The 25,677-nt window shown below is 40.5% G+C and overlaps 1 protein-coding gene across 1 annotated transcript in view; it reads left to right on the top strand.

The window, feature by feature from the left end:
* MRPS5 (mitochondrial ribosomal protein S5) overlaps positions 1-25,677 on the top strand; it is a 76,784-nt gene that overhangs the window by 46,712 nt on the left and 4,395 nt on the right. The window contains exons 7-10 of the mRNA XM_035895552.1: positions 13,175-13,265; positions 17,808-17,854; positions 18,888-18,945; positions 20,607-20,669. Coding sequence (XP_035751445.1) covers positions 13,175-13,265; positions 17,808-17,854; positions 18,888-18,945; positions 20,607-20,669 — 259 coding nt within the window. The remainder of the gene's footprint in view (positions 1-13,174; positions 13,266-17,807; positions 17,855-18,887; positions 18,946-20,606; positions 20,670-25,677) is intronic.

The raw sequence follows: 25,677 nt of genomic DNA, 5'->3' as shown, positions 1-25,677 counted from the left end.
TTGCTCGCTTACCTGCAAGGACTGGGGAGCCTGAGGGCCAGCCTTGACAGTGAAGACTGAAGAAAAGAAGGCATTCAGTAGCTCTGCCTTCTCTGTATCTTCTGTTACCAGGGCACCCATTTCGTTCAGCAGAGGTCCCACGTTACCCCTAGTCTTGTGTTTACTGCTGACATATTTGAAGAAGCCCTTCTTGTTATCCTTGATATCCTTTGCCAAAGTTAGTTCCAGGTGAACCTTGGCCTTTCTAGTTGCTTCCCTACATGCTCTGGCAGCATTCCTGTATGCCTCCCAAGTGGCCTGACCCTCTTTCCACATTCCATGGAGCTTACTCTTTTCTTTGAGTTTCACTAGGAGCTCCTTGTTCATCCATGCAGGCCTCTTGCCTTGTTTACTTGATTTCCTACTCACAGGGATGCACCAATCCTGAGCATGGAGGAAGAGCTGCTTAAATAGCAGCCAGCTCTCTTGGACTCCCCTACCTTCAAGAGCCTTAGCCCATGGAATTCTTCCAAGTAGGTCCCTGAAGAGGCCGAAGTTAGCTCTCCTGAAGTCCAATGTGGCAGTCCTACTTGTTCTGCTTCTACCACTCAGAATCCAGAATTCCACCATCTCGTGGTCACTGCAGCCAAGCCTGCCCCCTACCTTCACATCCTCAAAAGTCTGGAAGTTAAAAGAATCGGGCAAGTCAGAAGTTGAGTTGACTGACAGCTCTACTGCAGAAAAGCCTCTGAGGGTTCTCTCCTGTCCTGATAAATGAGCAAACGGGTTTCATTGTCTTTTATTATCTTCCTGCATTTTGCTGTGACAACCATCAGTTGGGAATCCATCCAGCAGCTTGAATGATTTCTAGATTAATCCTATGTATCAAAATCCTTGCTTGTTGCAGTGGTTTTGAATATCTTCTGAGACATAGAAAACAATGATGATGTATTGTAATGTCAGACTGGGTGATTAAAAGTCATGAGTTGGTTTATATATTTTAAAAAAGCCTCTGAAGGGGAAAGGGATAAGCTGTTTTACATGTCTGCTGTGAGAAGGATAAGAAGCAATGGATTTAAATAATGAGCAAGGGAAACTTAGACATGAGGAATGAGTTGCAAATGGAAAGTTGAATACTAGAATGGATTGTCTGGGAGTATACGGGATGTCTGTCACTGGGGGGTTTTAAGAAGTAGTTAGATAAAACTGTTAAGAGGGGGTGGGGACACAAAATCTGTAAGCTTCCAACACATTTTCCTATGATTCTTTAAGACTTTTCGGGTGCATTTCACTTAATCTGTAGACATATTTGTGCACTCCACTTTATTTTACTTTGTAAGTAGCATAATTATTAAGGTTAGGGCAGATCTACCTTCAAAGATAGGCACTCAGCTCCTAAGGAGTATTCTTCTGACACTATCATGAGGTGAAAGTAGATCTGTACTATTCTCAGTATATGTGATGGGAGAGAAGAGGAATGCTTTCCTCCCTGGCAGCAGCTGGGAGTAGTCTGTAATCCATTCCAGAGAGATGTGCAGCAGTTGAACTGTTCTCTTTGTACTTTGGATGTATTTGAGAACAATGTTGTCCTGTTGGACCTTCCAAAGGGCTCTAGCAAATGTCCTGCCTGAGTTAAAAATACATTTCCTTCCTTCTCATTTGTAGAGTCCCCTCTCCCCCTAAATGTAATGAATCCTTCCACCATTGAGCTCATGTTTCTTCCTCGTGTTCTGTTGGCCCTGAAACAGCATTATGCAGATGTTGTCTCGGACATCTCCACTACTTGGTAGTGTTCTTTTATGGTGAGGATGAAGACGTTGAGCAAAATCACTTTGCAATATCTGCTACTCAGAGTGATGATAACATCCTTGCAAATGAAAAATAGTTTATTTTTCAGGGTTTTTTTCTCAATAGTATTTAAACTTTTTAAAGACCTTTCTTTGATTTGCTGCCTGAGTAATTTTTTTCCTGAATTGTTCTTTTTTTTTTTTTTTTCTTTTTTAACTTTTTAGTATTGTAGCACTTAGACCTTAGAGTAAGATGAGTATTTGTAGAGTCCCTTCTGTTATCTTGACAAAGCTCTTTTATTCTTTGGATACAATCACTATTTATTTTAAAAGTAAATTACTATTTAAGATCAACTTTGACTTTTCAGAGTCTTCAACAGAATGTATGAAGCGGTACTCGTATGCACAAGAACAAATGACATTAAAGCTAGTTTAATAAAAGATATCTTTTCCATTAATAAGTGTATTCAGTCTAAATCTCAAGATAACTTTTATCAAGGGATCTGACCTTCACTGGCCATTCATATTTAATGCTCTATGTCATGTATATCTAAACAGACATGAATATAAACCTATACAAATGAGTTTGCTATCAAGATTTTTTTTTCTGTTTTCTCAAGTATCTCTAGTATGTTCTTATCAAATTTGACACTGGTGCCTAGAGATTATAAAAAATGAGTAGCAAACTTGCACTTAATGTCACAGGTGTTTTGTTGCAATCATAAACAGGTTGCATGCTTCTATACCTTATTGCATATGCTGGTGTGCATGTGTCTAGATTTCCCCAAAACAGCTTTTAAAGAATGGTATTATTGGGAAAAAAAAAAAAAAGCTGGTGATCACCTGATCATATATATGTAAGTGGATCATCCGATCTATTTACATACCAAATTCCCATTTAATAGTATTCTAGGGATTATGTTGAGAATGATAAATGCAACAAAAATGGACATTTACATGAGCATTAATGAGATGTCCCGAATTGCATCATGCACTTATGCATTCTTATTTTAACATGCAAAATTAATCTAGCATTCTCAGGTTTAAAACCACACGTGTGTGTGGTTTCATGAGATGCTGAAGAATCAGAAAATCATTCTCTATTTTTTTTTTTCCCCTTAGTTCCTCTTAGATCGGGAATAGCTGTACACAGTGTACATTGGTGGGTTTTGGGAAACCCACACAATTTGTTAAAGCTCCTTTAAGTCAATGAGTTTCTGGAGTGGACTGGGCGCTCTGGGCTTTGACTGATGTAGCAAAGACCATTTGGATCACTGAGCCTTTAGCTGTGTCTGTGTTGGAAGGCAACTTGTAATACTTAAGTTGCATGGGCACTGCTCTTAAAAGAAGTTATTTTTTCTTAATGAGCCCTGCAGCTGGCAGTGCTTTCAGTTAATTGAAAGGGCACATTGCGGAAAAGTGGCTGCTGTTCCGTTACTGTGAGGTGTCAGTTTGGATACTACAGTTGGTATTTACTGAAGTTGGCCGTTCTGTGCTGGCATAATTATTTACAGTCAAATTCATTAGATTAAACAACAAAATAAGTTGCTATGCAATGCTTCTATGTGCTATAGAAATCTGTTACAATGCTTTATTATATCTGAATAATAAAAAAGCTTTTAGAAGCAGGCTTGAGGCTCTACTGAGATTGCTACCAATGTGAACTGAGAAAGAGGAGTGTGTTTTGCAGAAAAATAGTAGCAGCAGCAAAAACTTCTATATTCAAAGCCAGCAGTGAGACCAAATTGAGTCCTATAATTTTCCTGATAACAGGTACAAGTTTTGAAATAAACAGATCAGTTTTAGCGTTCTTAATCTTAAATAGATGGCATACATGATGCTATTTCTATGTGTCTTTTCCATTATCTTTATCGTCACAACAGTACAGGAGATTAAAATAATGTTTGCTGGAAAATTATACTTTGCAGCAAGAAACTGAAAACCATTTTTAAAGGACTGTTTTATGAACAAAGATACAAAAGCCCCTTTCTGTTGTGATTATGCTACTAAAAAGGCTGTGCTCCCTTGCTAAAAGAGAGAAATTGTGTGTTAAAGTATTTTCAGAAAACTAACTTTATTTTTCTCTGCTTGTAGAATAGAGTACAGACAAGGTCAGATTTTCATGTAAACTAGAGCTAAAGTTGTCACACAGAAAAAGCCAGCTTGAGTGAGTGTTAAGGGACAGCAGCAGGGACTGGATATTGGTTTTGTTTCTGGCTTTCCTATAGACTATTGCGTCACTTAGAGTGGTGACTTGATAATGGTCTGAAGTTGCGCCAGGGCAGGTTTAGGTTGGACATTAGGAAAACTTTCATTACCAAAAGGGTTGTCAAGCATTGGAACGGGCTGCCCAGGGAAGTGGTCGAGTCCCCATCCCTGGAGGTATTTAAAAGACGGGCAGACGAGGTGCTTAGGGACATGGTTTAGTGGTGGGATGGCAGAGTTAGGGGAACAGTTGGACTTGATGATCTTTAAAGGTCCTTTTCAATCTAAACGACTCTATGATTCTATGACTTGGCTACCTGTTTCTTTCTTTCCCTGCCAACCTGAAGGCACACTTCCTGTTTTGCTCATATATTACAGATGAGAAGAATTTCTGTGAATAGAACTGATTGTAGTATTTACTGCTGTTTAACATAACGTAATAATATTGGCAATTAAAATTTACAGCTGTAGTTGACATATGCCATTCTTATTTTAACTAGAAGGCTTCATTTGTGTATCATCCATCCTCAAATGAATTTTTCTTCTAGTTTTTGTCAAAATCAACATGGTAACATAGTAAAAAAAGTAGCCAACATGATATGCTGTATTATGATAGTATTTGCCTGTAGTGCAATCAAAATTAGAAAGTGAGACCTAGTAATCTGTAAGGCCTGAAAGCTTGTAACATGAGGTTAGTGGCCCTTTGAATCTTTCACGAAGCGGAGAAGATGAAGTTATAAATAATGCCCTTTGCAAAGGACAGATCTCTCTTTTTTTTTTTTTTTTTTTTTTTTTTTTTTTTTTCCCATCCAACACTGAAGTTGCCCTCTGCCCATTGTGAAAACTCTGCCTTTTGATCACTTAATACTATGTTCATGGGTTTCTTTGTTTTCATTACTTGTTTCTAATAAAGATAACTTTACTTGACGAATTTTTGCAAACATGGCCCCATTGTAACTGGGTCAGTGCAACCTTTCCAGTGTCAGAATCGTTCCCTTTTTCAGACAGATGGTTGGGATATGGTACTGTCACTCTTAAAAAAACAACAACAAAGTGTATTTGTGTTTGAGTGTTAAGTTACAGAAAGGTACAGACTTGCTAAAGAAGTTGAGGTCAGGCAATACACTCAATTTGTAGAGAAATGGTGCAAAAGGCAGCAACATAAAGACACCAATACTATCCTTAAAGCAAAAGCTGCTCTCTGCAGATACAAGTACATTGGTGCTTTGGTTTGTATACAGAGCTTCATATATCGTGAGTTGGGTACTGGGGTGTTGGTATTCTCTTTTTTGGTCCTTGAAATACAAAATCGTTTTATGTTGCTATTTTAGTTCAGGATTATCTCTCCTTCTTTCTTATGGGGTAAGTGAAACTGTACGTGGAGCTTTTTCTTTTGGGTGTTTGTGGGGGTTTTGTTGTTTGTGTTTACATTCTAAGAGTTTGTTGTGGTTTAACCCAGCAGGCAGCTGAACACCACACAGCTGCTCGCCCGCTGCCCCCCTCCCTCAGTGGGATGGGGGAGAGAATCGGGGAAAAAGTAAAACCCAGGGGTTGAGACAAAGACAGTTTAATAAAGCAGCAGAGGAAAGGAATAACAATAATAATAAAAAACTAGACAGAATATACAAAACAAATGATGCTCAATGCAATTGCTCACCACCTGCTTACTGATGCCCAGCCCCTCCCAAGCAGCGATCCCTCTCCCCCCTGGCCAACTCCCCCCGAGCATGATGTCCTATGGTCTGGCATAGCCCTTTGGCCAGTTGGGCTCAGCTGTCCTGGCTGTGCCCTCTCCCAGCTTCTTGTGCCCCTGGCAGAGCAGGGGAAGCTGAAAAAGTCCTTGACTGGTGTAAGCCCTGCTCAGCAATGACTAAAGCATCAGTGTGTTATCAACATTCTTCTCATACTAAATCCAAACCACAGCACTGTGTCAGCTACTAGGAAGAAAATTAACTCTATCCCAGCCAAAACCAGGACAGAATGTGGGAAGGGAGGGAAGAAGAGAGGACAAAAGAAATGTCTTAACACTTGCATAGTAAAAATAACTAACTGGTTCTTCCTCTAGATAGAATCAATCAAGTAAATTGCATTGAGTGGATAATTCAGTGGATATTCTGAAAAGCATGCAGATTATATTTTCCCTAGAGTTGAGTTAGTTATGAGCTCTTCATAAAGCCTTTGAGAAGACATTCAGCTGAATTCAAGCATACTTTTTTTGATTGTCCAAGACCTATTTGGATGCAGCATTTACCTCAACCGCTGTATGGCACTTTGGAGAAGCAAGACCAAAGGCAGCAACTGGAAAAAAGCAGTTCTCTGATCAAGGTCTGCACAACTTGCATCTGATGTGAGCAGTGCTGCCCATGTGCAAAGTAGTGTTAGGTGTGCTTGTCACGGTCCTTTTGGATTGCTCAAATTTACAGGGCAAGATACTCTGTAAATTAAACTTTATTTTATGAGCTTGCTAGGAAGGAAAACAAGCACACACATCAAACAAGCACTCAGTCCCCTTTGTACTGACTCGTCTAACGTGAGTTTACTAGCTCATCACTTAATTCATGAGATTTCTAATTCTGGGTTCTCCAATTCATAACTTGTAACTCACAACTTGTAACTCATGCACCTGTGAGCAAAATAGTTGCCAATCTATTCAATTGTTCTGCATCCGCTAAACAGAAATAAATTGTCTGGGTGCAGCAAGGGGTTGTTAATAGAAAATAAGGCCCTAGTTTCAACTTTCCACAAGGTAGCAAAAAACCCACAAGTAGATGTTTGTTTTCAGACCACAGAATTAATCTTGGTACACTTGCTACTTGTGGCAAAAAGAATGTTCCTTAATACACAGTCTAAAAGCTTCCTTTCTTTTTATAAGTCATTGGAAATTGTGTTCTAGCTTTTTTTTTTTTTGCAATAAAAGGCTTGTGAAAAGGAAATGCTGCATGAATTACAGTGTCTGAGATCCACTGTTTGACATCCTTGACTGAAAAATTACATAGTATACAGGGTACTCTCTGAGTAATAATTTACTTCAAATGAGATGTTGGCTCAAAAGTACTTTTGGGGTATTGGAGCTCTAGATTTTGCTTTTAGAACTACAGGCAAGTTTTCTGTTCTCTGGGTGATACTGACAGTGTCTTTAGACCGACCATGGAAATTTCAGACAGTTTTTAAGATAGCACCTGAAGCAACCAGCAGGAGAGAATGAGAGGTCAAAGCTGTGCACTAGAATTTGTTTCTGATATTCTTGGAGTTCTTTGGGACAACCCCCGGCATCAGTACAGGCTGGGGGATGAAGGGATTGAGAGCAGCCCTGCAGAGGAGGACGTGGGGATGCTGGTGGATGAAAAGCTGGACATGAGCCAGCAATGTGTGCTCACAGCCCAGAAGGCCAACTGTACCCTGGGCTGCATCAGGAGAAGTGTGGCCAGCAGGTCGAGGGAGGTGATTCTGCCCCTCTGCTCTGTCCTGGTAAGACCTCATCTGGAGTCCTGCGTCCAGGTCTGGAGCCCTCAGCACAAGAAGGACATGGAAGTGTTGGAGCGGGTCCAGAGGAGGGCTACAAAAATGATGTGAGGGCTGGAGCACCTCTCCTATGAGGACAGGCTGAGGGAGTTGGGCTTGTTCAGCCTGGAGAAGAAAAGCTGGGGGAGACCTGATTGCTGCCTTTCAGTACTTAGAGGGAGCCTACAGGAAGAAAGATGGGGAAAATCTTTTTAGTAGGGCCAGCTGTGACAGGACAAGGGGTAATGGTTTTAAACTAAACCAGGGTAGGTTTAGACTAGATATAAGGAAGAAATTTTTTACAATGAGGGCAGTGAAACACTGGAATGTGTTGCCCAGGGAGATAGTGGAGGCTCCATCCCTGGAAACATTCAAGGCTTGATGGGGCTCTGAGCAACCTGATCTAGTTAGCGATGTCCCTGCTCACTGCAGGGGGTGTTGGGCTAGATGACCTCTAGGGGTCTCTTCCAACCCAAACCATTCTATGATTTTATTCTCAAGAGTTTTGGCCTTCCTTTAAAGTAGACTTTCAGGATGCTGCCTTTGACTGGTTCTGTTGATTAAATAATTAAATCTTTTTATCTCATTTACCTGTCAGCTTGTATGGATGAAATTGGCATTTGGAACATTCAGAAGCTTTAAGTGAATTATAATTTGGCACGATCATGGATCATCCTTTGAAAAGGAAACAAAGCCATTTCAGATGTTATGTGGCTTTGAGCATGCGTTATTTTGGGGTTAATGCAAAGGATCTGTACTCAGACATGAGGTGTAGTATGAAGCCACATTTAGACACACGATGTGTTAGTAGGACATTTGAGCTATGTTATTTTTCCTAGTTGAGTTACAAGAGAGAGTTTCATACATGTGATGGGGAACACTATCATCACTAAACATGGTTTAGTCCATAGTTTCTCTGTAGACTGGGCTTATTACTAATTTGGAATGGAACTGCACTTGGGGTTTATCCCAGCGCTGTGATGTGTCAGCCTGTATGAGAAACACTTCAAGTATCTGGTCAAAAACTTTCATCTCTTTTGCTGAGTGAGGGGTTGTCCTGGTTTCAGCTGGGATAGAGTTAATTTTCTTCCTGGTAGCCGGTGTAGTGCTTCGTTTTGGATTTAGCAGGAGAATAATGTGGTAACACGCTGATGTTTTAGTTGTTGCTAAGCAGTGTTTGTACTGAGTCTTTTCAGCTTCCCATACCCTGCCAGCAAGGAGGTGCACAAGAAGCTGGGAGAGAGCATGGCCAGGACAGCCAACCCAAACTGCTCAAAGGGATATTCCATACCATGTGATGTCATGCTCTGTATGTAAACTGGGGAGAGTTGGCCGAGGAGCAGTGATCGCTGCTCAGGGGACAGGCTGGGCGTTGGTCAGTGGGTGGTGAGCAGTTGCATCACTTGTTTCTCCTGGATTTTGTTCTTCTCTCTCTTTTGTTGTTTTCATTGCTATTTATTATTTTTGTTGTTGTTAATTTATTTCAATTATTAAGCTGTTCTTATCTCAACCCACGCGTTTTCTTACTTTTGCCCTTCCGGTTTTCTCCCCCACCACGAGGGGGAGGGTGAGCGAGTGGCCGGGTGGTGCTTGCTTGCCGCCTGGGGTTAAACCACAACAGGGGTAGGAGTCCAGATTATTTTCTATATTGCAGTTTCTCCACTTACTGTGTCCTTGGGGGATGGATGCGCTGTGAACAGGATGTCTGGTTCTAATCTTCCTGCTTCTCAGAGGCTATAGCTACTGAATCAAATTCTTCAAGAGAGAAGTACTCTTTATTCTACTGATGGCCAAGATGGAGACAGACTGTTAGGGTATGTGATAAAAGGCCTGTTTGGCTTCTCCTAGTGGGACCCCTGTGGTCCAGGGGTGACGTCTATGAAGATGAGGCTTTCCAGAGCACCCCAGTCTGAGGGGGTTTATGCCAAGGGGTAGGGGACACATTATGGAATGCAGGGAAGAGCATTTCAGTATTACACAAGACTTACAGGATGTATACGGCAGGAACCAAAGGGAGAGCAAGGGAGGGATTTAGGTGATTTGGGGAGGAACAAGTGTGGGAAAATAGAGACATAGGGGCTAGAAAGGGTGGCTTGTGTAAGCAGGGCTGGTCAGCATGCTTATCGCACTGTGACCTGTATCTGATCAGTACAGTCTGTCCTGACTTGTTATTAAACTCGATTTCTATTTTCTTGGGCTAGGGACTCTTGTTTGCTCTGTGTGTGTGCATGTTTGGGGGGAGGGTCTAAGTGCCAGCAACTGGAATATATGTATTTCCCACGAATGGACCGTCATCCAGATCAGCTAGAGAGAGGAACAGGATGAGGCTATTAGTGCTGTTTCTCTGAGTGCTGTTCACTTCTGTTTGTGTTGATCTGCAGGGCTTGCTGTGTATATATGCATATACATGTTGTATAGGTGTGTTTATGACTGTGCCCGCTGGGCTTGCATTCCCAGCTTTCTTTAAGGGAACATGGATGGAGAGAGCATCTGCTCCTTCCTCCATAGCAGAAGACAGACTAATTTGCCTTGTCCTCAAGCACTGCTTTGCCACTGCCCACCATTTGCACACTTTTAGCGAAACCGTATGACACCTGTGTCGCTTGTCAGCAATACTAGTTCTGCCCTCCAGCGACCTTGTGCAATTTCTGATTTTTAGGTATGGTAGGTTTAAGTTACAACTGGCAGATGTTCTGTCACTGTGGTACAAATCTGCTCCACCTTTGGTGCTTTTCACAGAGAAGAGAAGGGTGATACGGGCCTGATCTAGCTAACATGGGCTTGATTTTTGTTTACATGTTTATTACTCAGTTCTTTGGGGCAACTGGCTTCCCAAGCCTTTTAGTTATGTCCCTGAGCCTCTCTAGGCTCCCTTGCATGGAAGTGCTTTTCTTTCAGCACTGCACACTGCTCTCATTTTATCTTGTCTCATCTTGTACCTTAGAAAAGCGTTGGGAGCAGAGGACCTTATGCCATGAGGGGATCAGCCTGTGCAGATGCTCTCCTCTGCATAACAGCAGCAAAAGAATAGCAGCATCAAGAGTGTGGCCTAGAGGTCGCAGGTTCCTAAACATCGTGACTAGAACACGATTTCTAGAAAGGATGACTTTCCAAGGGCAATCAGTTTGGCCTGTCGTTCATTCTGCTTTTACAGGAACAAACCTCTAGGGAGGTGGTGGGGTTTTACTTTTTTCTAAGAGTGCAACAGCTGATAAGTACTTGAAATCACAACAACCTTTAGCAGCCTGTCTCTGACTGTAGCCTATTTCCACACTTCCAACTCTGCCTTTGAAACTGTTGCTTGCTGTTTCTCATCTAAATAAATGTTTGAGGTGGTTTCATTTTGTATTTGAGAGATGCTGTTCTTCCCTCAGCATTCGAAAGAAAGCTGAATTTGCATGATCACCACTAGATAGTGGATGCAGGGAGACAGTCAATTTGAGGTACATCATGATTAAGGTTGAGCATGCATCTGTTTTCAAATTTTAAAAATTGGCTTTACATCTGGCTCAAGTGGCAATCTAGTAAATAGGGGTAATTGTGTCTTAGTTTCAGTCACTTTTCAGATGCCATGGTGTTTTAGAAGTGGCACGTTGTGCATTGTGTATTAATTAATTCCAGTGCGGTGTAATGATAGGCTTTCAGCTGCATGCTTTATTTCCAGGGCGAAGGGAAGCATTGCTGAAGCGCGCTCCAGAAGAGCACTGCTCGCTTTGATACAAGGAGGCACGGGGCTGTGGTGGGGAGAATCTAAGGACACTGTTGTTCCAGCAGTCATGGCTGCATGTGCACATTATCAAGCTTGAAAGGCCTTCACAGCGTTTCGGGAGAGATGCAATAGCACTGATTGTGATGGGTGACTGAACACATTTTCCTTCAAAGCTGCTCAGAAACAGCTGACAAATGCAATTTTAGGAAGGCTTCTGGAGAAGCTTAGTGCATGTGTCTTTGTTGCCACCTACTGGAAAGGGAGAAGAATTAGTTTTTTAGTAGATTCTGCAAACATCGCACCCTTTTTGGTTTTTGACAAGATGCATACCAACTTTTTTTTTTGTACAAGTACTTATTCAGATTGGCAATGGAAGACAAAAGTATGTGCAAAGCAAAACTAGTATGGTCTTGATGCTCCTGGAGAAATTGCTCTACTTCACTCTCTTTCCTTTCTTCCATCATTATTCTGCATTGTTTATAAATAGCCTATTTCCACAGGCACTTTCATCTTAGGGGGCTTGGTTTTTTAGCTTGTTCTTGTAAGCAGTAAGGTTGCAGAAAGAAAAAGAGCTTGGAATAAGCAACTGCAAAGCTGATACTTCTTTGAAGTGCTCTCTAGAATATATGTGCACCTTGAATTTAATAGCATCTTTATTTGAATGAAAGCAAGGTGGAATTTTTCAGAAGCGCTTGTTCCTAATCTGTAGCTAGTGATGTCAGTGGAATTTTTTTGTGTGAATTTCAACGAGAATGTTTATGTCATGACCAAGTATTTTATAATAATCTACTTTCAGATGTATAATGCTACAGCCAGACTCACTTACTTAAGAGTTACATATAGGGAAAAGGGAGGAGCACTGCTTTATTCATGTATTAACAATGCATGTTTAACTTAAATGTTATTACAGTTTATGGAAATCATATTGAGGCTTCAAGTGTATCTTTTGACTGGTAATTCTGAGACAGATTTTAATGCAGTCAAGCAATATCCAGTATGTTATTTTATATGCATGTTTTTTCCTATGTATTTTTATAGTTTTGTATTATATACAGTATATAAACGATATCTAAAAATACATATATGTATGTATTTTATACATATATGTGTATACATATATATTTCAAGAAACATAAATTTAATAGATAAACGAAACCAAGGAAACTAGAACAGGAGCTAGGTGGGCAAAGGATCTCAGATGATATATTAGACCATTTAAGGTGAGGCACTATAAAGCAATGACTTGCCTATAGTCACATAGGGGAGTCTGTAGCAGAGGCAGAAGCAAATTTAGATTTCTAGAATGCTAACCATAAGGCCCCCTGTCTCCCCAATTGTTGTTTTGTCCCCCCACTCCAAACTAAACAGCTTTCTTGCATCTCTGCTTGAATTTCTCTCATAGTTTCTGTAAACATTTCTAGTTCCAGAAATGAAATACCTTGTTCTTCTTCCCTTCTCTTAAATGAAGTCGTCTTTTTAGCAGCTGTCATCTCAGTAATGAGACTGACTTCTACAGCTTGCAAGTAGATTTCAATCCTAGGTTTTAATCCATGTAAAGCAACAACATGCCTTGAGCAATTCCTGAGAGTGCTTCAAAAATACATTAGAATATGAGGCAGTGAGATATTAATGTCACTTTCAATTTTTTTTCATGTTTTTTCATCATGATTGAAATCATGCATGAAGCTCGTGGCATTAGAGCATTATCTATTGTGCAGCTAAACACAACAGAGGGGATATTTTAATGAAATTGTACTGAGATAACTTCTTCTGTCTGAGTATAAGTATATATAAGTTTCTAGCAGCCTTTACATATTTAATGTCTTGCAGCCAGTGTCCCACTGCAGATGATACCCATTGACAAAGACAATATATATTTTAAGGTTTCATCACAGACCTCTAATTCTTTTTTGGTAAACTGACTTTTTTTTAAAAAAAAAAAGTACAGTTGGACTGTGCAGTGACAAGATGCTTTGTGTTTTTTTTTCTTCAGGTGAAAAACGTGTTTTGTATGAAGGCAAAGGAAGGCAGAAAAAAATCAATACGTGCCTTAGTGGCTATTGGAAATGGTAAAGGGGCTGCAGGTATGTGCATTTACTGTATGTAAAAGATGCAAAATTAGTCACTGTTTGTAATAGGACTTTGGGAGGCATGGTGATTTAAAGGGACTTTTTATTCTTTAAAAAAAATAAATAAAATGTACCCCTTTTTCCACTGGGAAATATTGAAATACCTGTAAGAATTTTGAGTTTCATCTGTAAAAGTAAGCTTTATAATCGAATTATGTATGTATTCATTTGGACACTTTATTTTGTGTAAAAAAAATAGTAATATGTGATTAGGTTTGGAGTTTGTATTCTCCAGTGGTAAAAACATTTTTTTTATTTAACTGTACAGTCATAGAACTAACCACTGGTAGATCCTACCAGAAGGGATTGTCTGTGCTTTCTTGTACATGCTGTTTCTTTTTACTATAGATACTGTTTATGTTTAAAAAAAATCAAAGCCTGAAAGTATTCAGCCATGCATATCTGCATTTGTTTCACCTAGCCTTCGGCACCTGGCTGCAGAGTGTAGGTGTTCACTCTCACATCAAAGAAAAGAATCAGGCACCTGCAAAAGGTGCCTGGAATTGCAGGTGGGCTGACGTGCCCGAGGAAGCCTTCATCCCCTTGCGCTGATGGTGGAATAAAACTCATCTGAGTGTGCTATTCGCAAGGGGTGCCTGGGCTTGACTAAAATGAATCTTGGATCTTCATGGTTAGTAGAGCAGATAAAGTCATAAGAAAGTAGGAGTCAGTGGATGCAGATTTGTCTTTCTGGTTTTGAAAATCACTTTCATTTTGTTGGGGTTCTTGGAGTTTTACTTTCATTTGCTCTAACAGCTGTGACCACTTTGCAGCAAAGTGCAGCATGACTGGTTGTGCGCTTTCCTGTGTTATTTTCTAGTTAGCATTAGTATTTCTAGGTAGAATTAGTATAAATCTGGCTGATTTTTTTTTTTTTTTTTTTCTAAATTCTCCGTAATCTCAGGATAGTCTCTTGGAAGTATTACTGCTTTTAGTTAAAAATATCTTGTTTACTGGCAGTGTCATCTAGCATCTTGATTCAGAAATTCGTAATGTAGCTGTCAAATCAGAAGAGCCTAAATTTCCTTCTGATTCAGCTGCTTTAGGAAGCTTTCTTAATTTATTGAGGTTAATCATAAAAAAAAAATCTACTTTATGGGCTTCCTACAAATACTGTATTTACACTTCTAAGGAAAAACAGAATACGTGGGGTCCTTTGAGTCCCATCTCATGGTAACTTCAGTGATCTGCAGCTTGACCCATTTGTAGGCTTTCTCCATTATTACTATAACGGTCTTTTAAGCAAGCAAAGTGAAGTCTAACCGTAGAAATGCTGGCTTTCTCTATTATGACTTTACAACCGTCTCTTCGGCAAGCACTTTGAAGTCTAACCATAGAAATGCTGTCTACGGCATAAAGTAAATAGGACAAATCAGAAGAAATGGAAGATTATGAAGGACCTTCTAATATGAGCTGTGAAAAGAGACCTTTTTCCTTTTCTGTCTCAGCGAAGACTGGAGAAAGAATACTGGTCAGAGGCATTCAGTTTAGTTGCGATTTCCTTGTAACGGAACTCTAAGCACAGGTATGCATGCAGGGTAGTGATGACCAAGCTATCTCTAGAAGCAATCAAACCATCTCAGTGTAGCATCTAACTGGGATTAATTAGCCCTGGATCCCAGCTGGTATCATGGTACTACTTCATGTGTTAGTAAGATCACTCACAGCAAAAACAATACCTGGCATGTTGTGCCATGTTCCTCTCCCCAGAAGTTTGGAAGATGCTGCAATAAGTAATGATAATTCTTTCTTCGAGTGAAGTGTTTAGCAATCTTAGCCAGAAGAGCCTTTGAGATGGTCAGAATTGCTCTTTACAAAATGAGGAGAAAAGAATTCACTCTACTGCAGCTTTTTATGGGGTTGTATGCAACGTAAAAAGTTGCAAGAAAAAAAATCTTGAATCAGTTATGGCTGTTGATGGGAAACTCAGTGTAGAGAAGGCTGAAGTAGGTTCTGTGTTATGGTTGCAAATTTTCTAAACAAGCAAGTCCCATTTAAAAAAAACAAAAACAACCAAAAAGAAAATAGACATGGCCAGACAAGGCTGACAAGCACATGGTAGTACCTCAATGCAGTGGAATAGCCAGGTGTTTATATATTGGTTATTACTGGATATATAATACTTAAAAATATTACATATTGGTAAAGGAAAAGGAGACATTCCATGATGTGGTGGTCACTGTCTTTTTAAAAAACAAACTAGACAAAACAAAAACAACAACAACAACCCCAACTGTCACTATGTTTTTAAAAAAAAGTCTGTAAAGACTAGCAGATATTCACAGAAAAGTATATTTTCTTCTAAGGATTTTCTGTTTCACTTTGTCAGTTACAAAAATTATTGGGCATCCTTCCTTTGACAGTACATGGTTTGCTTTTGGTAGCCAGCTTTTGGGATGGGTCAGATTCCGAGACAGAATTTAAAAAGCTAATGCTAATACCACTTAATTGTAAAGGCATCCATAAAGGAACTATGCAGCCACCCTGTACAGCAATGAGTTTCTTGCAGGTTTCTAGTTTTATTATTGAGGAAATAGTGTTTATCTTTCATTCAGTTTTCAAATACCAGGAGTTAAAGACTTTTTTTTTGTGGTTGTTGCAGGATAAGTTTTATTTAAGAAGCACCCTTGAATGTGCTAAGTTTTTCTCTGTAAGAAGACAGTTTTCATGCATTCTCTTGTGGATACAAACCGATGTACATTGAAATTCCCATTAGACCTCATATGGGCTTAGAGATAAGACAGCTGTGCAGAATTAAAAGAAGAATCAGCTACAGAAATAGAAACTGCATAGCTGTGAAGTAAATAATCCAAATAGTAGAGGATTCCTACCTTTATCAGGAGGTAGGAATGTGGCATGTACTGTATTGGTGACAGAGTACAGGAAATTGCATTTGCAGATGCAATATGTCTCTAGTAAAGAAAATCCTGCTTTCAGTATACATGCAGAGCATCCACGTTTTGGATGTAAATAGTCTCCTTTCATTATGAGCTGAATAGGTATCTCTGGTGATGGGATGAATGTCGGAGCTTTAATAAGACAAACTACAGTTTTGCAGAACTTCATTTTTGTACAAGATTCAAGTCCAGATGTGTTCCTCAAGCTGAAGTTTAATTGCAGTTTGGAGGGGAGAGAAATTTATAGAGAGAGGAAGGTGTGGTTCTCCGGCAGCAAGATATGTCACTGTGAAAAAATTCTTTCTACCTCTTCTTTGTAAAGCTTTTTCATGAAATATCACTTTAATCCATATGTGCTGAATGATTGCCTTGAGGTTGCCCAGGTGACCTCACTTCTGGCATTTTCTAATCTGTTCTGTGACTTCACAGCATTAATATGCTGCTGTTGTGCTCTGTGTGTGTGTTTAAAAGAATAGTATAGTTCCCTTGCATTTTCTTGTGCAGGAGTTAGAATGTGACAGAGATCTCTGGGTGCACGGTGCGTGCACAGAGGAGGCTGTTTCAGGAGGCAGCTGATAGCAGATGCTACCCTTGGCTGCTTCTTCCACAGCAGTCTCCAGGCTTGCAGTCATATCTTCTTTGCTTGTAGCACCACAACAGTCAGGATGGTACTTCTTTCCTAGATCTCTTCCAGACCATTTCTCCTTTAATGTCTGCATGAAATTAGTGACTCAGTGTTGGCCAATGGGTCCAATCCCATTGATTTTTGGATTAGGCTTTTGGATACAGCCCCAGATCAGCTAGATCTGCTGATTCAAAGTTAAATTATTTCAATTCAATCTACCTTGAAATTGGTGGACTACAGAGTTTGTAAAAATGATTGTCACATCCTCCTACTCATTCCATACAGTCAGTTGATGTCCTGCTCTGAACTGAGTGCAAATACTCCGAGACTGCTGTTCTGCTGAAATCTCTTCATCACTGCCACAGTTCACCTGGTAAATAGGAGTAGGTCTGAGGGTTCAGAGGCAATTAGGTAGCAGTTTGTAAACTGGCAGTCTGTGTTTTCTCTGTTTTACAGGTATGCATGTTTTGCAAATGCACTGTTCTATTAAACCAGGTTTTCATATTCTCTATTTTGCTAATATAAACCCAGTCTTCTTCTTTGCCTCTAGGGTCTTAGAGCTACTCTTTGTTACAGATGTAGCTGATATATCTGCATCAGATTCCTTTTGTCTTTCTCTTGCTTCCCTTGTTTCTTTATAAGCAGAAGACTACTTTTTTTTGGCTGAAGCAGTCACCAGTATTCAATTGTGTCGAACGAGTTTGGGCAAATACACAAAAGAAATAATTTAAGCCTTATTTGTTTTCATTTGACAACAAGCAATTGGCATCCAATTGTTAGGTATTCATAACTCCTAAACCATTACTTTCTATGGTTTCTGTGGTTTTCTCTGGACCATTTTCTGAGTAAGATCTCTGCGTTGAAATAACAGGTACTCAGCATGGTTGTGAAGTTCTCTGTTTTTTCCTCTTTGCTTTCTGAAGGTCCTGCCTCATGTATTTCTCAGTAATAAAATTACTCTCTTCTTTATTGCAGGTTTTGCAATGGGAAAAGCAGGTGACAGGATGAATGCTTTACGGAAAGTAAGTTGATTGAATTATTTGTTGCTTGATGACTTTTTTTTAATAATCAGTATGTTTTGTAGTCTATGCAAAGTAGTAAGTCCATATACATCATCTGTCCATCTTGATGCAAATAATCATAGAATCATAAAATCATTTAGGTTGGAAAAGACCTTTAAGATCATCAAGTCCAACCATAACCTTAAGACTGCGAAGTCCACTACTAAACCATGTCCCTAAGCACCACATCTACCCATCTTCTGAATACCTCCAGGGATGGAGACTCGACCACTTCCCTGTGCACCCTGTTCCAATGTTTGACAACCCTTTTGGTGAAGAAGTTTAACCCAATAGCCAATCTAAACCTCCCCTGGTGCAACTTGAGGCCATTTTCTCTCATCATATTGCTTGTTACTTGAGAGAAGAGACTGACCCCCACCTCGCTACAACCTCCTTTTCGGTAGTTGTAGAGAGTGATAAGGTCTCCTCTCAGCCTCCTCTTCTTCAGACTAAACAACCCCAGTTCCCTCAGCCACTCCTCATAAGATTTGTTGTCTAGACCCATCACCAGCTTCGTTGCTCTTCTTTGGACATGCATAATGAAGTTGCCTTGCAATGAGATTCTGCCAATGCACTCTTTTATTTTCTTTCTACTCCCTTTTCTATGGCCTATACCTATCCCCCCTTGCTCACTTGTTTCCAAAATCTATATAGCATACAGTCTGCCTATACAGTTAGTATGTAGGAATTTTTCTCTTACACGTGCATAATGACCTTATTAAGGCTCCTTTAGACTTCAGAATGTTATTTGTCCATCTACATTAATCTAGTTTGTGTTGTAAAGCTCAACTAACCTATCAAAGTAGCAATGCTGAAATACACAAAGTGTGATAAAGCCATTACTATACTGAGAAATCTTTTAAAATATTAAATCTGTTAGGAGAAAGCAGTTCTTTAAAGAGAACATTTTCATTTCCAAAAAGTAAATGGTTTATGCAAAGTTTTAAATACGTGGCAGAAAAATTTTTAAATAAATTCTGCTTTTATTCCCTAGGCAAAGAATAAAGCAATACGCTGCTTACATTTTATAGAGCTGTATCAGAACCACACAAGTAAGTGTTATGATTTTTTTAGACTCCTTTAACTTCCAATAAGTACTGAGTATACCAACAACAACTGGTTGCAGCTAGTTACAAAGCATAAAAAGATGTTAACTAAAACCTTTCTAACTTGATACATTGTTGTCCTGGTTTCAGCTGGGCTGGAGTTAATTTTCTTGCTAGTAGCTAGTATAATGCTGTGGTTTGGATTCAGTATGAGAATAATGTCGATAACACACTGATGTTAGAGTTGTTGCTAAGCAGGGCTTTCACTAAGTCAAGGACTTTTCAGCTTCTCATGCTCTACCAACTGAGAGTTGGAGATGCACAAGCTGGGAGGAGGCACAGCTGGGCCCAAACTGGCCTGTGTAAAATAAATCACCGTTACCTGGAATGAATATGTGGTTTACTCCTTACATTCACTCGAGTTTGTATCAACAGCTATAGGAAGGTCCACAAAGAAAAGTTAAGATTACATAATAGGAGATGATGTTGTTAAAATATTGAGAGATTTATCTCCCTTCTAGTCTTCTGCCTTTACCATGTTTAAAATTTGGACACTTAATGCATAGTATTTCAGGCTCTTTAAAAATAGAGGTTGGGGAAGGGGTAGTAGCAAGATTTGATCTCTGCTGGCACAATTTGAGTTAAGGAAGTCAGATACTGTCTGGGCATCTCTTCTCTACAATGAACTCCTCCGTGCTCTGAACTCTCCTCTTTGTATGTCAGAGATGATTCCCTGTTGACTCAATCCATGTATGCTGACAAAGCCCAGCAGCTGGGGAGAACATGGGCTGGAGAAGTCAGTCTGTTTCATGGTAGCTTTTTGTTAATTCAATTTAATACCATACAAGTCCTCTCTGTCAGACATGGTACCAGTATACCAAACACTCAGTTATCTTCCAGAAAAATGTTGAAAGATAGTACCTTACAGAGTATATGAATATTTAACCAAGTCATTGTGTAGATAAATATTCAGTATAATAAAACTTCAGCTTACAAATACAAAACTGCAGCTACCCTCATGAGTCTATTCCTTGAGCATTATTATTTCACACTAACAGATTGGGGATTTGATTAAAAACTGGTGGTGGTTCCACCATGCTTTCCATTCTACTTAACATAGCGGTCCTCTCTGAGCCATCTTGACTGCAGTGCTAGAATCCACCATGCAGAGACTGAGCCATTGAATCAGATGGATATAGCAGCCACCCACCAGAGGCTATGAGTTGGGGGTTCCTTTTGAAGCAGAGAGACGCAGGAAGACTGTAATGGTAAATATTCTGTATGGAAAATCCAAGAATGCTGAAGCCTGTGGGGAAATCTTAGGTTAAAAGCTGAATTATTGGAAAAATCTGAGTATGAGGAAGAAGGTTAAATTGTATTACATGAGCTCAGTTCAGAGCACTTCAGAGGATCGTTGGAGGCATACAGATGCTTTGTATTTTTCAAGTGAAGCTTGGTTTTGTATACAATAGTAACATAGTATTCACAGATGTGTAAACATTCCTAATGTATTGCAGAAACTTACCTAGATTAACCCTTCTCTTTAAAGAGCTCAGAGGAGAGTAAAACCAACTTCCCATTCACAGTTCTGAAAAAGAAAGCTACTCCTTAAATGTGCTCAGCTAAAGCTTTTCTAGCTGTAGTAACTTTTTTTTTCTCCCCTCCAGTTTACCATGACATTACAGTGAAATTTAAGAGGACAAACATCCGCATGAAGAAGCAAAACAAAGGTAATTAAAACTGCCTGGATATTTCCAAGTTTTATTAATTACTGACTGGTATTTATTTGATGCTATATTTGTACAATGTCTATTTACTTCAGAGACAGATAATTTGGTGCTAGTCTATCATGTTTTAAATGTTGATGAATTATTTTTCATTAGAAATACCTACTGTTGATGACATGGCTTGGTTATTGTAAATTGGGGTTTGACCCTCTTAACACTGGTGGGAGCTCTCTTCCTGGTTTTCTTTCATGCTTCCTAAGTGTAGTTCCTTTTGCTCTAAATTACCTAGATGTGGAAAAGTCTCATCTAAGAGCATAGATGTTGGAGGCAAAGGCCTTTAGAAGAGCCCAGCAGGTTTTTCTTCCCACCAACTGCCCCACACATGCTTTGGAAAATTGATAGGCTTGTTCCATTATTTTTCTGTTTTTAGACAGCTTTTGAGTATCTCCAAGGACAGAGACTCCACAGCCTCTAAAGGCAACCTGCACCAGTGCTTGGTCACCCTCACTGCAAAAAAGTGTTTCCTGATGTTCATATGGTACCTTCTGTGTTTCAGTTTGTGCTCATTGCCTCTTGTCCTGTCACTGGGCACCACTGAAAAGAGCCTGGCTCTGTACTCTCTGCACCCTCACTTCAGATATTCATATATATTGATAAGATAACCCTGAGCCTTCTCTTCTCCAGCCTAAACAGTCCCAGCTCTCTCAGCCTTTCCTGATATAAGAAATGCTGTAGTTTCTTAATCATCTTTATGACCCTTTTCTGGATCTCTCCAGTATGTGCATATCTCTCTTGTATTGGGGAGCCCAGAACTGGACACAGGGCTCCATGTCTGTCTCGCCAGTGCTGAGTACAGAGGGGAAGGATCACCTCCCTCAACCCACTGGCAGCAGTCTTCCTAATGCAGCCCAGGATGCTGCTGGCTTTTTTTTGCTGCAAGGGCATATTCCTGTCTCACAGTCAGCTTGGTGGTAACCAGGATCTGCCAAGCTGCTTTCCAGCCATTTGGCCCCCAGGATGTATTGGTGTGTGCACGTCCTTCCTGGGTGCAGGACTTTGCGCTTGCCCTTGTTGAACTTCATAAGGTTCCTGTCAGCCTATTTCTCCAGCCTGTCAAGGTCCCTCTGGATGGCAGCACAACCCTCTGGTGTATCAGCCACTCCTCCTGGTTTTGTATCATCAGCAAACTCTGCCCCACCGTCCACATCATTAATGAAGACGTTGAATGCAATTGGGCCCAGTACTGACACCTGGGGTACACCACTAGTTACTGGCCTCTAGAGTTCATGCCACTGATTACCACCCTCTGGGCCCCGTTGTTCAGCCAGTTTTCTATCCACCTCACTGTCTGCTCATCCAGCCCATGCTTCATCACCTTCTCTGTGAGGATCTTACAGGAGATAGTGTCAGAAGCCTTACTGAAGTCAAGACAGATAATATCCACAGCTCTCCATTTCATCATAGAAGGCTGTAAGGTTGGTCAAGCGTGACTTCGCCGTAGTGAAACCATGCTGACTACTCTTGATCACCTTCTTGTACGTCAAGAGCCTGGAAATTGTTTCTAGGATTAGTTGTTGGATCAGCTTCCCAGGGATCTAGATGAGGCTGACTAACCTGTAGTTCCCTGCATCCTCCAGTACCTCAGCCTTTTCCATGTCCTGTGTCACCAGGTCCCCTGCCCCGTTCAGCAGTGAGCCCACATTTTTCCTAGTCTTCCTTTTGCTGCTTAGATACTTATAGAAGCCCTTCTTGTTGCTTTTGACATCCCTTGCCGGATTCAGTTGGGCTTTAGCTTTCCTAACTGCATCTCTGCATGCTCAGTGTCTCTGTTACTCAGGTTACTTGTCACTGCGTCCATCTTCTTTTTATGTTTGAGTTTTGCCAGGAGCATCTTGTTCATCCATGCAGGCCTTCTGGCATTTTTGTCTGACTTACTGCTTGTTAGGATGGACTGCTCCTGAGCTTAGGGGAGGTGATCCTTGAATATGACGGGCTTTCTTGGGCTCCTCTTCCTTCCCAGGGCCTTACTCCACAGGACTCTTCCAAACAGTTCCTTGAAGAGCCAAGGCTGTCTTTGACCTTCACATCCCTAACAAGGCCTTCCTTGTTTGTGAGTACAAGGTCCAGCGGAGCACCTTTCCTTGTTGGCTTCCCTGTCATTTGAGCCAGGAAGGTGTCATCACTGCACTCCAGGTATCTCCTGGGTTGCTTATGCCCTTTTGTATTCTTTCTCCAGCATCTGTTGGTGTGGCTGAAGTCCTCCATGAAGACCAGGGCCTGTGACTGTGCGGCTCCTTCTAGCTGTCTGTAAAAGGCCTCATCCTCTTGTTCTTCCTGATCAGGTGTCCTTCAGCAGAGAGATGCCCTACAATGTCACCCATATTGGCCTGCTTTTTCATCCTTGCCCATAAGCTCTCAGTTGGCTCATCATCCACCCCCAGAGTAGAGCAGATCTCCATGCATTCCAGCTAGTTTCTCACATAAAGGGTAACTCCACCTCCTTGTCATCACAACCTGTCCTTTCTAAAGAGCCTGTACCCCTCCACTGTAGCACTCCATTCATGTTAGCCATCCACTGTTTCTGTGATTTCAACAAGACCACAGACCTGCAACTGCACACAGATTTCTGAATTCCTCATGTTTATTCTCCATGCTGCATGCATTAGCGTACAGGCATTTCAGAGGGGGACCTTACCATGCTGATTTCCCAGGAAGCGCTCTTCCATTAACAGTGCCTTGCAGACACTTCCTTGCTTACATGCAAATGCTGGAGGTGACCCTGCTCATTGACTTCTCCTTCTGACCTCCAGCATGCTTGCAGCCCTTCCCACGATGGTATCCTCAACCCATTTTTTTCAGTCTCTGTTCCCACATCCAAGTTGTTAATGAAAATACTTGCAGATATTAAAGCCGTAGCCAATCCACAGCAGGATCCTATCTGGAAAACGCTCTTTACCTGGCAGCGGACTGCTGGTAATAGGAATACATACTTTAGTGATGATTTTGCCTGGTTCTTATTTCCCTTGTATTTTTGTGAGAATATCATGGCAAACTGTCACAATGCAAGTCCAGTTCTGTCACATTAACACCTTCACCTCGGCGGCTTGTTGCTGCCAGTTTTGGCCAGTGCTTTGCCTTGTCTGAGTATCTTGCTAGCCTTTTCAGTTACACAACACATTCACATACGTGCAAATATCCTCCAAAAACCAGGAAACACTTTTCCACTTAATGAATATTTTCCCTGTTTTATAACTGATTTATTTTAGATTGTGTATTTCCTGAAACAGGTTTGGTGTTGTCTAAGGAAAGATTGTGCATATGTCCAACATGCTCTGGGCAGCAGGCATCGCTGGCCTTATTAAGAAGTGTAATGATAGATCAGCATGTAAAATTTTGTAGCTGAATTTTCTGTGTGTGTGAGAGAGAGAGTTCATTATGTGCTCATGACCTAAAACAAGCTGTAACATACGTCTATGCAAAATTGAGTTTTTAGGGATGGTATAGATAAAGCTCTTGCTGATTTTACTTTAGTCCCTGGCAGGCTTTTGTGTTACACTCTAAGGGAAGGATTCATAGCAGCATCGGGAACTGGCTGTAATTTTAGAACAGTTAAATGACTTGTGGACATACTACAGAACAAGGTTTAACTTGAGACATGCTCTGGACTTCGTGTCCGCCACCATTCCAGATCACTCCTGTTTCTAGCACGTGCCAGCTAGATGGAAACTACCAGGGGTATTGCTTGTCTGTGCTGCAGAATATGCTACCTTTTGGAGCGTGGACAGCTCTTAATGCTCATCTCTGACTTAATTTTACAATTAAAGTAGTCGTGAGACTACTCTGCTAGCCACATTGATACATCTCTAAGTCATGTAAATTAGTTCCTAATGTGGATTAATAAGGGGGAATGCAACAGTGGCTGTGAAGCCCAGCACTGATACCCTGTAGCTGTAATTAATAGGTATAAGACATTACAATTATTCATAGTTTTCACATCAGACCATGGCATATGTAGACTGTCTTAATTTAAAGTATAAAGGATTGCTGATGCCATTACAGCTGTATAGTTACGCATGCTGAAGCCTCTCGCTTTGCATAATTACAGCTGGCCGTTTATTTCCAGTTCCTGTACATAGGACTCAACTATCTGAATAAATGATCTCAACAAAGCCTTACGTTATAGTAGAAAAGGTAAAGTCACTCTTATACTTAAACATTCCTTTCTTGAATTTATTCCAAATCCCTTCAAAGTGGAGAAAACCCCATCCTCTAGTCAGGATTACATATGAGACAAATGAACTTGTGAATCTGAATTTAACTCAGAGTAGTCCCCTAGTGTGGATTTAAAATGGATGGTCTACTTCCAAACTCTTGTTAGTGGCTACCCAGAAAATCCAATCTAGATTGCCTCTAGCAGGTTGTGTTAGTTTACAGGAATGATGCATTTTAAATACTACTTCTGGTTACCTTTATATCTTTTTCAGTATAAGAAAATTTGTTACACTTAAATGACCCTGTTTTCTTATATAGGCCTCACTGAATTAAACCACAGTAAGGCAGCCTCAGTGCCACAGACGAGTTAAAAATGTTTGAGCACAACTTTGTCTCCTCAGCTGAAGTTTGCAGTTGGAACCCTTTCCTTTTGTGTTTGGAATAAATTTTGTTCAGCGACCGATGGACTATGCTGGCTTCTGAGTTTCATGTATTAGCAATCTGCAGAAACCTGTTTGAGATGAGGTGGGAGAAAAGCAACAATAAAACCACCAGAAATTAAATGCTTTAAGTCACTGAAAATGAAACTTTGACAAACAGCCTTTAGAGGTCACTCACATGGAATTGTGTCTGAAACTGGACTTTGTCTTACAGCATAGAAAACAGTATTTTCTCAAATGGCAGAACAAATGGCTTTGGATGGTTATAGTTTCTTTTCCAGTTATAGGTTAAAAGAAAAAGGGACGTATTGGCACAATAAAACCTACAGCACTGGAATAGATTTCCCCCCTTCCCCCCC

The sequence above is a fragment of the Egretta garzetta genome, unplaced genomic scaffold (genome assembly GCF_000687185.1).
Source record: "Egretta garzetta isolate BGI_Z169 unplaced genomic scaffold, ASM68718v1 scaffold360, whole genome shotgun sequence".
Classification (NCBI taxonomy): Eukaryota; Metazoa; Chordata; class Aves; order Pelecaniformes; family Ardeidae; genus Egretta; species Egretta garzetta.
This window is presented reverse-complemented; position numbering and strand designations above follow the sequence as displayed.